This window comes from Mustela nivalis (genome assembly GCF_964662115.1).
Source record: "Mustela nivalis genome assembly, chromosome: 15".
In the NCBI taxonomy this organism is placed as follows: Eukaryota; Metazoa; Chordata; class Mammalia; order Carnivora; family Mustelidae; genus Mustela; species Mustela nivalis.
In genome coordinates this window covers 9,841,150-9,856,173 of record NC_139034.1, presented here as the reverse complement: position 1 = coordinate 9,856,173, position 15,024 = coordinate 9,841,150, and the positions used below count along the sequence as shown (strand labels likewise).

General features: G+C 33.8%; 1 protein-coding gene across 4 annotated transcripts in view; it reads right to left on the bottom strand.

The window, feature by feature from the left end:
- CDK8 (cyclin dependent kinase 8) overlaps positions 1-15,024 on the bottom strand; it is a 128,949-nt gene that overhangs the window by 51,753 nt on the left and 62,172 nt on the right. For all 4 annotated transcript variants that reach the window (XM_082700206.1, XM_082700207.1, XM_082700210.1 and 1 more), the window contains exon 3: positions 3,476-3,586. In XM_082700206.1, coding sequence (XP_082556332.1) covers positions 3,476-3,586 — 111 coding nt within the window. The remainder of the gene's footprint in view (positions 1-3,475; positions 3,587-15,024) is intronic.

The following is a 15,024-nucleotide window of genomic DNA, read 5'->3' as shown; positions in this document are numbered from 1 at the left end:
GTAACTAATGATTGAAGGAGTTTTATTTTCCAAAGAAAAAATATATAGCAAAGACTACCTGGTGGGAAGATAAAATATATCAGTTGGCATGCATATAGTATGATTCATCTATACTTGAACAGCAGCATTACACAATTTTAATTTTCTTCTCAGTTATTTTTCCAAAGTATTTAAAAACAGTCAAAAAAATAGAGCTACAACTCAATAATCTAGAATGTTCTGTCACCTATCCCAAGAAATGGTGTGACAATAAAGTCTGTACACCTTAATAAGGGCTAGTGGTTCTCTGGAGCTTAATAAAAATATATTAAAATATATATTTTTAAAAATTAAAATTTGCCAGAGTAAGAATAATTTGTAGGGGAGGTTAAAAAAATGATGCCATAGGCATTTTTTCAGTTAACACTTTAATTAAGTTTTAACAAAATACATTTTTTTTAAACTAATATTTTATAACTACAAAAAACTACACTGGGGAAATCTCTTACCTTCATTTTAATTTCAAGGCTATATAATAAATATGTGGTGTTATTATCATGAAATTTCACCAACATCTGAGGGATTTTTTTTTTTAATGACTTTTTTTACTGGGACTGTTTTGTTACACTCTGCCACCTTACCCCAGCTAATTCATTTCAATATTCCAATTAAAATAAGAAAATAAAATGGATAAAGGAGGTTTTAGGAAAGTGAATTATTTGATTTTTATTAAAATGAACATTAAAAGTACTTACTTGACTTCAATGAATATTATTAAGATGACAACAAAGCCAATGATGACCATATACACACATCTGGCAACAGTGCAGCATAATTTGTAAAAGTATAATTATTTATACCTACATATAAAATTAGATATCACATACTAGACTGCTAGGAATTATATTGAATATAATACTATCTCTTATGTTCAATTATTATAAATCACATTTTATTACAAATCATATTTATAAAACAGCCTAGAAATTTCTCATAAATTTGGGTCATATAATTTGATTTCATGTTAGCCTTGAATATGAGTATTCAATTCAATACTGGCCACCCTAATTTAACAAATTTTTATTAACAGAATCCCACTTTGATTTGATTAGATTTATTTTAAAAGAAGAGAAGCTACAACAACAAAAATATTTACAACCAGCATTGACTTTGGACAATAGTTTCATAAAACAGAAAATCTGATGTCTATTTTCAGTTCAAAAGCAATTCCTTCCAGATAACATAAAAACAATTTGAATCAAACTGCATTTACTCATGGGAAACAGGAATCTACAGAGCAAAAATATTTCTTATAAATCTGAAACTATATGAAACCCATTTAAGTTTCAATTTCTGAAATCTGTTGAAGCTAAAATTATGCAAATGAGGCTAGTTCTAGAAATTAGCAGAAGAGTTTAAAACTAATGTACTATTTTTAGAAGGCAAACTTATTTTTGAGCAATTTTACTAGAATTTGTACTAGTTTTATTTCAAAATTTTGTATTTATATTTAGAATCTACAGCTGAATTAAAAATATAAATTTTAAAGATATTTAAAATTGAGCCAGAAGATTATGATCCCTTGCATAGCAGTATCAGTGGTCCCGGTTTACTATGGTTCAACTTATGATTTTTTGACTTTATGACAGAGTAAAAGCAATAAGCATTCAGCAGAAACCATACTTGGAATTCTGAAATTTGATCACTTCCCAGGCTGGTGACATGCAGTATAATACTCGTTTGTGACTCCGGGCAAGGGCAGCTACTATACCCAGTCAGTAAGGGTAAACAACCCATACATTTATAACCATTCCATACTCATACAACCATTCTGTTTTTCATTTTCAGTACAGTATTCAATTACTAACATGAGATATTCAACACTTTATGATAAAATAGGCTTGGTGTTAGATGATTTTGTCCAATTGGAGGTTGATAATAAGCATTCTCAGCACGTTTAAGGTAGGCTAGGCTATGCTGTGATGTTCCATAGGTCGGTCAGGTATATTAAATGTATTTCTGACTTAATGAGATTCTCAGTTTGTGATGGGTGTACTAGAATGTAACCCCATGTCAGTCAAGGAAGATCTGTATATATGTTTTCTCTGGCATTTACTTCAATAAATGCACAACCAATATATAAATATAAATATAGAACAGTATACAAAACACAGTGAAATACTTAAAGATCTTATTAAATTACTTATTAAATACTAGAAAAAATACAGATCACAGAAATGAAGTACTTATTGTAATATTGAGTTTTTGTTCACTCGCTTTAGTTTCTAAACTGTAGTCTGTGTTAACATGTTCTTTACACAAGACTGATCAGGATATAAGTTTTGTGAGTATATTTCAAAATTATTTTGGCTATCCTGCTATTTTCTTTAGATATATCATAAACTCTTATCCCCAAGATGGCATTTCAGACTTCCAAAGAACATAAAGGAGTAAATTTTATAGTTACCCAAAACTTCTGTAAATACCAATTTTAAAAACGATCTAGTGAGTAAATGCCAAATACTGAGTTATCTGTTTGTAATTCAGCTATTTTGCTAAGATAAATTTAAATTCTCAGTTTAATAATAATTTTTATCAATATAACATCATTTTTGTCATTGTATTAGCTAACCTAATAAAACTAATCTAAGAGATTGTAATTACTTGACTTTGAGAATCTTCAAGGATTTAATTAGGAGCTCTCTTCCACAAAGAATTCTTCCTATACAAGAACATGCCCAATTCAAGTAAGTACAACACTGAACTTCTGCTGATGGAAATAAGAAATGCATTAGAACATGGAGTATTAAATATGAAAAATATTCAATAAATGATTAATAGTATGTTACATTTGTATAGTACACTTAGTTTATCAAGTTTTTCAAATATAAAATTGCTCTTCAGAAAAATCCTGTAAAAAAGTAGGAAAAGTACCACATTTCACAAATGGGTTTGGGGGAACTACAACTTCAGAGCCATTAAGAGACTTGCTTAATGTCATATGACAAAAAACAAATAGACAAAATGTTATATGACAAAAAACAGACAAAAACCATTAAGTCTCAGTCTAGTCTTCCAAATATAACATATTTATCCTTCTATATAAGGATAACACTTTCTCATTTTATATTCCTTTATAGAGTAAAAGGAAACATGCTGCTTTTAAAATTCTATAACAAAATAGCTATTACAGTTACTTTTTAAAATTTTATCAAAAATCTACAGCTAGGAAACAATACCAAATAACTCTTATTCTTATACTCTTCAGATTGTACTATTTTTCTGTAGCATGTTACAAAGTTTACACTGATAAGATCAAAATGTAGTAATACAAAGCAAAATACCCTAGACTTGGTAATCCATCAATCACATTCTATCAGGTTACTTTTATTTTTAAAATGTAAATCTCATATTAAGATAAATTAAAATTGCTTCTAGTCACTCTTAATCCCTGACTGAAACCAATGGCTCGATGTCTACCAGCAATTCACCTTACCCAGAGGTCATGTTCAGCGTAGTCAAACAGAAGCCATACTTTCCTATCAGCATGAGACAGAAAAACCTTTTGAAGAGAGATGACATTTGGATGCTTAAGCTCTCGAAGTAACTGCAAAACAAGGAAGAGCAATTAAAAATCTTTGCCATGAAAATAATGTTAAGTAAATCATACATTTGTAATTCACAGAAATACAAACCCAATGGTAATCAATCCTAAAAATCTAGTAAGTACCCACACTATTTTGGAAGTGTCCAGATATATGCTTCAGTAACAAATGCAGAAAAACTCTGGAGAAAAGATACTGAGAAGATATAACTGAGTAAATCTATTTTGTTGTTATTGTTTAGTTGGTTTTTACTTTTGTTTTGGTTTTTAATTGTGATAAAATATACATTAAAATCACCATTTAACAATTTTAAGTGTACAATTCAATAGCTTTTAAAAAACTAACTGCAACATTAGATAATATAACATTTGTCAATATCAAATATCAGATGAAAATTAAAATCTGTAATTCTGTGAGATATAGCATCTATTTTTTTAGGCACTAAATTATGTAGTTGATTAAGATTTTATAAACATTTAATAAAATAAAGAACTTATACAGACAGAGGCATCTAAGCAGAACACATTTTTATGGCTTAACCTTTCTCATTTCCTAGAAGGACATTCTATTTAAAATCTTTTATTGCCTTATTTCATTCTCATTTATTAACCAAAGTGGGCCTAATAATCCATCAGTTAAAAACTATTCCTACTCTGCCAAGAAAAAAAAAAAAAGGAACAACAGCAGTAACATTGTCAAGAAAAAATTTCTCATGAAGCCTGATACTATGTCTTTATCAGTTAAAACCGAGTTACACAGTGCCTTCCAAATGTTTTCCAAATACATGACAGCCATGTGAGAAAGTCAAGGTTTTAGAACTTATGACTTTAGTACCTTTTATAAGAACACTGCTACCAAAACAAGAATTAATATAAATGCAATGTTAACAATATATTAGGGACTCTGAAATGAATTCAGCCAAGGAAAGACTATGAATGGACTATCTATTAAATACTCATTTATATTAATCATTATTCTCTGGAAAGTGATAATTACTTTATTCAGGAGGAAGATTAAATTCAAGTTATAGATTTCTGCTTTTAGAATATAATTCCAAACTTACGAGACTTCAGAGATTATACACAAAGCTTTAGAAACCTAAAGGCCAGTATCTAAGATTAACCATTTCCTAATTAATAAAGAAGGCAAAGAATCTGATAGGGAAAGTCTAGACTTTGGGATTACCCAGGATCATCCAGCTGGCTCCAGAGCTAAACCCAGTGCTAAGTTCATCTTAGTTCTGGGTCAGTGTTTTCTCCATTACCTCATGATTGGAACACACTTCTCAGGCACTATTTCAAATCCTTTCTGGAAACTGCCACGGTAGAAATTATAACAGACTCCAAAGCTCTGGCAAAAGTTCTTTCCAATTATTAGAAACCTACATATAAATCTATTCTTAGTATCTCCTCAATTTCACCTCCAAGATAAGACTTAGCTCCTATACTGGAAAAAAAAAAAAAAAAGAAACCCAAAAAACAAAACCAGCAACACCCATTTTATTAAGTTCTTCGTAAGCGCCAAGTATGGTGCAAAACATATGACATGCATTATGTCACTGAATCATGAATTACCCTATGAAATATTTACATTACTTCTAATTTCATAAATGAGGAAATAGTGGTTTGAGGGGATTAAATAATTTGCTCATGATCACAGTGCTAGGTAGTGGTTCAAATCAGGATTTTAATGCTTTTAAAATTAATTAATTGGCTTTTAAAGTACAAAGTCAGCACTCTAAGGTCTAATACCAACACTTTTTTTTTAAAAGATTTTATTTATTTGACAGAGAGATAGAGAGCACAAGCAGGCACAGAGGCAGGCAGGGGGAGAGTGAGAAGCAGGCTCTCGGCTGAGCTGGGAGACCGATGCAGGGCTAAATCCCGCAACCATAGTCATGACCTGAGCCGAAGGCAGAGACTGAGCCACCCAGGTGCCCCAAATATCAACACTTTCTAAGACCTAATACACTGGGGGACTATTTCTCCTTATATTCCAGAGGCACAGGTATTTTAAGTATATACTAGGTTGTGAACTGGCCAATGGCAGCTACATGTTTTGCTCACGATTGCTACCTTCTAGCACCCTGTCCAGGCACCTGGTAGGCACTCATTAAGTTTTTGGTGAATAATGAATTTGTGAATAAACAATATATACAAATTAAAAGGCATCATACAACACACCCTTTGCTTCTGATCTGTGGACTAAGATCACTGCTTTTATCATAAAACCTTATTCCACTTCTTCAAAAAAATCTACGTCTTAAAAAAGCTAGTCCTCTTCTATTTTTAAACCATCCAGCTGACTAGTCAGACAACAAATCTTCCAGGGTAATGATTTAATAATATATTAACAGTAAGAACTATCATTATTATAAGTAATTATAATCATAACTAAATAATTAAGTGTTATGGACTGAATCTCCCCAAATTCTTGTTGAAGCCCTAACCCCCGGTGCCTCAGAATGTGATTGTATTTGAAGACAAGGCCTTTATAGAGGCAACTGAGCTAAAATAAGGTCAGTAGGGTGGCCCTGATCCAATCTGAATGGTGACTTTCTAAGAGGAGGAGGTTAGGACACACAGAGAGACACTGGGGCAGCTTGTACAGATAGACAGCCACTGAAGAGGCCACAAGAGGGTGGTTGTCTGCAAACTCAGGAGAAGCTGCAGAAGAAACCAACTCTGCAGACTCTGAGAAAGTAAGTTTCTGTTGTTTAAGTCACCCAGTTCATAGTATTTTGTTCTGGCAGCCTTGGCAAACTAATACAGTAAATAATTACTATTACTAAGTAAAACACTCTAATATTGGGTGTTTGGGGGAGATTTATCAGGAGATGGGTCAGTATGGGGTTAGAGATGGAAACTGAGTTTCAGTGGGGAATTACGTCTAAGTCAATATTTTTATTGAAGTACTTCAAAAAAATCAGGGAGCTGGGCTCTATTTGGCAGGACTACCATTAAGCAAATGCCTCCTTCACACCAGCCACTGTGGAGATGCACTAGGTCCTGGCATATAAAATGTGCTAAGACTTGCTGAAGTCTTTGAGTGGGAAACAAATGCAAGTAAGCACATAATCCTAATGCTGTGGCTGCAGCAGTGGTAACTGATGATTTATTGAGAGTAGCTAATATTTACCTAGAGTTTATCGGGCCCAAAGAAGTATGCTGAGTTCCTCACAATAAACCCCATGAGACACTATTATCATTTTACAAATGAGAAAACGAGAACACAAGGAAATTAAGTAACTTGCCTTGAGTCCTAAAAGCTGGTAAGTGGTAAAGCTAGGTAAAGCACGGTAATCTGGCCAGGACTTTAAGTGCTACAGGCAGTACTTTGAGTCTGGTACTCTGACGCTGTGGAAACATCCCAAAGTTCTCCTAGCTGATGAAAAGCACTTCAGCATTTCATCACCACACAGAGGCAGCCCATAGCATGTAGATACCTTTTTTTTTTTTTTTTTGGTCTTTCTGAGGATTTTATGTTAAAAAAAAAATTTAAAGAAAAGGTTTGAATAAATTTAAGCAATGGTTTCTATCACAGAAATCACCTAAATTCTTTTAATTCTACTGGGAATAAAATCTTAATTTCCTGTACTAAGAGTACTACTAAAAATACAAATGTCTTAATACATCATTCTTATCAACTTAATTCATTCCAGTTGTACCATACAATATCATACTTAATTTCAACCCTTAAAGTACAAATAAATAAAAAATAAATTAATAACATTTAAAACTGTATCTTGTCAATAAATAGCACCTAGACCAGTGAGAAAATAGGATATAAAACTTCTGATATTCTCAAAATAACACTGATTTCTAATAGTAAAATGTTACAACATGGCAAAAATAATAAATTCTACATTTATGCCATGGGTGTAATGATAGATAAGTTGAAATTACTATAACAGTATACAGAATAATATTTCAAAATTATTTCAATTATTTTGTTAAAGTTGTGGAAGCTTTCTTCAATCAAATTCTTGCGAATTGTTAAGAATAAAACCAAAAACAAACTCTGAGATGCCTAGATTAAAACAGATGTGAACTTTAAAAGTAGAGTCTGCAGTTTTACTTCTGCTCCCCTCGCTACCTCATTCCAGCTACAAGGCTGCCTCTTGGAATACTGATCGTCCACTGAAGCACAGTTTAAAAAACACTAAGCTTAAGGGATTCTACCTAGCAAGAAATTCTGGAAATACAAAACAAACCACAAACAATACAATGAGGATGAAGACATGCAATGCTCTTAACTTTAGGAGAAGTGCTTGGAGTTCTCCCCACCGCCCTTTACAAGTACTTACTGAACAAAGACTGTGTCACACCTAGCACACGCTGGTGAAGAAATATATTATAGTGTAGTGAAAACAGAAACCAACAAAAAGCAGCGCCTTATAATTTATTATAAGTGCTATGAAAGAAAACAAACTGGGGGCAGACTGTAAGAGAATAGAGGAGATGCCTGGTGAGTAAAAAGGACTTCTCAGAGGAAGACTTCACAAGGGAAGAGGACTGATAAGATGTACCAAGAGACGGGATACTTTTTTCTTTTGGATTTTTTATTATAGAATTTTTTAAACGTAAATGAAATAGAATAGTAAGGGGTGCCTGGGTGGCTTAGTGGGTTAAAGCCTCTGCCTTCGGCTCTGGTCGAGATCCCAGGGTTTTGGGATTGAGCCCCGCCCCGCATCAGGCTCTCTGCTCAGCGGGGAGCCTGCTTCCTCCTTTCTCTCTCTCTGCCTGTCTTTCTACTTGTGATCTCTGTCAACTAAATAAATAAAATCTTAAAAAAAAAATAGAGTAGTAAAACAGACCCCTGTGTATCATTATCCACTCTCAGCCTATCTCGTTTTATCAACATTCGTACCCCATCCTCCCACCTTAGCCTGGATTATTTTGAAATAAATCTGACATGATTTCATCTGTAAATATTTCAGTATATGTCTCTAAAATATAGGATCTCTTTGCTCTGACCACATGGAAATAAATTAGCAATCAGCAATAAATTATCCCAAAAGACTCACATGTTTAAAAAAATTTTATTAAGTTTTCTAATTATAATTCCAGCATAGTTAACATACAGCGTGATATTAGTTTCAGGTGTATAATACGTGATTCAACAATTCTATGCTACTCAGTGCTCCTCATGGTAGTAAGTGTACTCTTTAATCCCCACCCCCTATTTCATCCACCTCCCACCCACTCCCCTCTAGTAATAGGTTGTTCTCTATAGTTAAAGAGTCTGTTTCTTGGTTTGACTCTTTCCCGTTTTGCTTGTTTTGTTTAATTCTATATAGTAACATAATATGGTATTTGTCTTTCTCTAACTGACTTACTTCACTTAGTATTATATTCTCTAGCTCCATCCATATTGTTGCAAATGGCAAGATTCCATTCTTTTTTTATGGCTGAATATTTTTGTGTGCGTATGTGTGCACATGCGTGCGTGCGCACACACACACACCCACACACAATTTTCTCTATTCATTCATCTATCAGTGGACACTTGGGCTGCTTCCATAATTTGGATATCAAAAGTTATATTGCAATAAACAGAGGGGTGCATGTATCCCTGTGAATTTCTGTGGTAAATATCCAGTAGTGTGATTACTGAACTGTAGAGTAGTTCTGTTTCGGACTTTTTGAGAAAAATCCATACTGTTTTCCACAGTAGCTGCACCAGTTTGTATTCTCACCAAGAGTGCTCCAGGGTTCCTTTTTCTCCACAAGCTCACCAACAGTTGTTATTTCTTGTGTTTTTTATTTTAGCCATTCTGACAAGTATAAGTGTAGTTTGGATTTCCATTTCCTATGATGAGTGATGTTGGGCATTTTTTTGTGTCTATTGGCTATCTGGATGTCTTCTTTGGGAAAATGTTCATATTTTCTGTGCATTTTTTAATTGGGTTATTTGTTTTTTGGGTGTTTAGCTGTATCAGTTCTTTATATATTTTGGATACTAGCACTTCATCAGATATGTGATTTTCAAATACCTTTTTCTGTTAAGTAGATTGTCTTTTTAATTTTAACTCTTTCTTTTGCTGTGCAAAAACTTTTTATTTTGATGTTGTCCCAAAAGATTACTTTGGATTTCATATTTCTTGCTTCAGGAGACAGATCTGGAAAAATGCTTCTATAGCCGATGACAGAGAAATTACTGCCTGTACTCTCTTCAAGGATTTTTATGGTTTCAGATCTCACATTTAGGTCTTTAATTCATTTTGAGTTTATTGTGAAAGAAAGTGGTCCAGTTTCATTCTTTTGCATGTCCAGTTTAGCTTCCAGTTTCCCCAACACCATTTGCTGAAGAGACTTTTTTCAATTGTATATTTATTCCTCCTTTGTAAAAAATTAACTGACCATATAATTATGGATTCATTTCTGGGTTTTTTGTTCCATTCCATACATGTTTAAAAATTAACTATATATATATATATATATATACACACACACACACACACACACACACACACACATTTTTTTTTAAAAGATTTTATTTATTTACTTGACAGAGATCACAGGCAGGCAGAGAGGGGGAAGCAGACTCCCCGGCGAGCAGAGAGCCCGATGCGAGGCTCGATCCCAGGACCCTGAGATCACGACCTGAGCCGAAGGCAGAGGCTTTAACCCACTGAGCCACCCAGGCGCCCCAACTATATATATGTTTTAAATTTTAATTAATTTATTTGAGAGAGTGTGAGAGACAGAGAGTGCGTTGTGATAAGAGGAGCAGAGGAAGAGGGACAAGCAGAATCCAGGGTGAGCATGGAACCCAATGCAGGGCTCAATCTCACAACCCTGAGATCATGACCTTAGGCCAAATCAAGAGTCAGACACTTAGCCAACTGAGCCACCCAGGCACCCCTAAAATTAGATAATATATATACTGTTTTAAAGATTTCATTTATTTGACACAGAGAGAGATATCACAAGTACGCGGGGCGGGGTGGGGGGTGGCCGCTGAGCAGAGAGCCTGACGTGGGGCTCGATCCCATGACCCTGAGATCATGACCTGAGCAGAAGGCAGAGGCTTACCCCACTGAGACACCCAGGTGCCCCTAAACAATGTATTTCTAAATAATCCACGAATAAAAGACAAAAATCACAAGAAAACTGAAAATATTCTGTACTAAATGACAACGAAAATACAATATAACAAAACTTATGGAATACAAGTAGAACACAGCTTAGTGGAAGATTGATAGTTTTAATTGCTTATTGAAAAGAATAATTTAAAATCAATTATCTAAGGTTCCATCTTAAGAAGATAAAAGAGATGTGTAAGCCCAAAGTAGAAGGAAAAACAGAATAAAGATAAGAACAGAGATCAATGATATAAACAGAAAACAAATTACAACCTGCAATGAAATAGGAGATCACCACAGAAACTATAGATGCGAAATGATAACAGAATATTATGAACAACTTTGTGCTAATAAATTCAACAACAAAATAGACAAATTAGAGATAGACAAATTACAGAGGTGCCTGGGTGGCTCAGTCAGTTAAGTGTCTGCCTTCAGCTCAGGTCATGATCCCAGGGTCCTGGAACTGAGCCATGCATTGGGCTCTCTTCTCAGTGGGCAGTCTGGTTCTCCCTCTCCCTGCTACTCCCCCTGTTTGTGTTCGCGTGCTCTCTCCCTAACTCTCTCTCTCAATTAAATAAAATCTTAGAAAGAAAGAAAGAAAGGAAGAAAGAAATTGGGGCGCCTGGGTGGTTCAGTGGGTTAAAGCCTCTGCCTTTGGCTCAGGTCATGATCTCAGGGGCCTAGGATTGAGCCCCACATTGGGCTCTCTGCTCCTCAGGGAGCCTGCCTCCTCTCTCTCTGCCTGCCTCTCTGCCTACTTGTGATCTCTGTCTGTCAAATAAATAAATAAACAAAATCTTAAAAAAAAAAAAAAGAAAAATGCAATAGACAAATTATAGAAAAAATACAATATATCAAACACAAGATGAAAAATAAAATCTGAAAAGCTCTTTACCTATTAAGTAAATAATACTGGTTGGTGAATTCTATCAAACATTTAAGGAAGAAAAACTATCAATCTTATAGAAACTGTCAGAATATGGGAGATGAAAAAAGGCTGCCTAATGTGTTTCATGAGGGCAGTACAATCTTGATACCAAAGACAAAGATGTTACAGGAAACATAATTATAGACCAACATCCTTCAAATTCATACACTTAAAGCTCTTTAACAACATATTACTAAATCAAACCTAGCAATATATAACGAAGCAAGAATTATTTCAAGAATGCAAAACTGGATAAACATTACAAATCAATGTAGTCTACCAATGTATCAGAATAAAAGAGAACTACAGGGTCATTTTGGTACATGTAGAAAAATTTGATACACTTACAAAAAAAACAGAAGGAACTTCCTTAGTCTAACTAATAGCATCTATTAAAAAACTCTATGGTTAGCATTTTACCTAATGGTGAAACACTGAAAACACTTTCACCAAGACTGGGAACAAGTCAAAGACATCCATCCTGATTACTCTTCAACATTATATGAAAGGCTTGAGCCAGTGCAAAAAGAAAAAAAAATAAAAATAAAAAGATGGAAAAAAGGAAAACTATTCTAAATTGCATACATAATTATTTATGCAGAAAATCTGCATGTATCATCAAAACCTGCCAGTGAATTTACATATGTATCTAAAATGTACAATATTTGAAAAGTTCTATTTTTTCTTTTTAACGTTCCATTTCTAAGTATAGAAGCAAACACATGGGAAATAAAATTTGAAATTAAAAATTTAAAAATAATCCCATATACAATAGTGCCAGAAAACATGAAGCTCTTTAGAAATGAATTTAACAGGTGTACAACTAAAAAATTATAAAAATTACAACTAAAAAATTATAAACTAAAAAATTATAAAATGCTGTAGAGAAAATTAATGAAAACCTTAAAAACTGAAACTATATCTTTTTAGATTCATGGTTTGGATGTTTCAATATTCCCTGAATTAATCCAAACCATAATCCCAGCAGGCATATTACTGAAATAAAAATTGACAAGATGATTCAAAAGTTTATATGATAATGCAAAGGACCTAAAATAGTCTAATCCTGAAACAGAAAAATAAGGCTAAAAGCCATATACAATCTTACTTCAAATCTTGCTGTAAAGCTAGAGTGACCTGATAATGGCATAAGTATCGACAAAGATGGAACAAAATAGAGCCCAGAAATAGTCCATACTTACACAGTCACTTAAATTTTTACAAAGATGCCAAACAAAGTCAATCGGGAAGAATCTTTTTAAAAAAGTGATGTTACAACAACTGTACATTCATAGGGGTTAAGGTGGGAAAGAAGCTTAAACCTTACATCACACCTATACAAAGAAAAATGAATTAAGTATACATAAATAAAAAAACAAAACCAAAACTATATAGCTTTTAGAAGAAAACAAAGGAAAATTTCTTCACAACCATAAGTAAAGATTTATTCAGCCAGATACAGAAATCAATAGTCATAAAAAGGAAAAATTAGTAAATTTCATCAAAAATAAAAATTTCTGCTCACTTTAGATGGAAGAACCACAATCAAACACATTAAAAGTAAGTTTCTGTATTTCTTTCTATGCCAAACTGAATTTACAGTTATTAACATATACATGAAGAATGCCTGTTCCTAAAATGAATGAGTTGTTTTTAAAACATTTTGCCCAAGTTTAATAAAGAGAGAAGCACAAAACCCATAAATGCACAGCGCAGTGAGTTCTCACATAGTGAACTAACATAACCAGACCCAGATCAAGATCAAGAAACAGAATCCTGAAGGTCCCTTGTCTCCCCCTTCTGTCACCCCCTGGCCCTCCCCAAAGGTAATCTCCATCATAACATCTAACTAACCACAGTTTAATGGATTTTAATTCTTCAAAACTAATTAGAACATGTAGAAGTGTAGATACTGAAGAACTGAGAGTTAAGGTACAGATATCCTTCCTTTAGATTCAAGAACATTAAAAATCTACCAATTACTTGAAATATAATTTCCAACATGGCATACCTTTGGTTATGAAAGAATGCCCTCCACCTCACCTCTACTCTTCCCTCATGGAGGTAATTTTTTTTTTGGGGGGGGGTTAAGATTTTGTTTATTTATTTGACAGACAGAGATCACAAGTAGGCAGAGTGGCAGGCAGAGAGAAAGGAAGGCAGGCTCCCTGCTGAGCAGAAAGCCTGATGGCAGGCTCGATTCCAGGACCCTGAAACCATGACCTGAGCCGAAGGCAGGGGCTTAACCCACTGAGCCATCCATGCACACCTCATGGAGCTAATTTTTACATGTCTTCCAAAACCTGCAACCTTCCTTGATTCTCTTGGTTAGAGATGTGGGTAATTTTCTCACTCTCCATATACTTCTATCATTGCTCTTCATACACTATTTTTTTTTTTTAGGATTTTATTTACTTATTTAAGAGAGAGTGAGAGAAAACATGAGAGGGGAGAAGGTCAGAGAGAGATGCAGACTCCCCATGGAGCTGGGAGCCCAATGTGGGACTCGGTCCCCAGACTCCGGGATCATGACCTGAGCCGAAGGCAGTTGCTTAACCAACTGAGCCATCCAGGTGCCCCTTTTTTTTAGTTCCCGTACACTATTACTGTAAGATTTAGGAGTGCCTTTCATCAGTGTGTAAATATTTAAGGCCAGGGATTCTCACTTGCTCTGTTTCTTTACTTTTACCTACTCTAGTTCTCATCAACATAATACACAACAAATGGCTGTTAACAGAAACCCCAGTGGTATAGAATCTGTTAAATGGGTAAAATTATTTAAATTAATATATCCAGGTCACAACAGCCTATTATCTGTAGACAGATACAAGGGCTAAAAGTGACAAAAACAAAGATTTTAATACATATTCTAGAATATTTTGATTATAGTCAGAATAGACAAATTTGGATCCACAGTGTTACAACAGTAACAACTGAAGTAAAATCTCATGGAAGTAATACTCAGTTTAAATGTGTGAATAATTATTTAGTAATGCATTAACATGAATGTTTTCCTTTGGAATCAAAATGAGATTCTAACACCATATGGAAAGCTATGCTTCCAAAAGAAAACAGCACATATTTTTACATATTCAAATGAACAGATAAAATGAAAATCAAATAATACAATCTCATTTTAAGTTCATGTAAGTAATGACATCAATCTCATCTTATTAAAATAGGAATATTAATTTTAATGAACTAACATAGATTCATACACATTTACTTTTATTGCACCCAATGAAATAATATGAATAACTGGACCCTTAATATTTAGTGACATTTATTGGAAAAATACACATTTATATAAACAACTAATATTGACTCACTCCCAAACAAATGAATTTACATAGTTATTCCTGCTAGAACTACATGCCACCTTTACTTCTCTTAGGAAACAAACATATTTTTCTATAGATTGT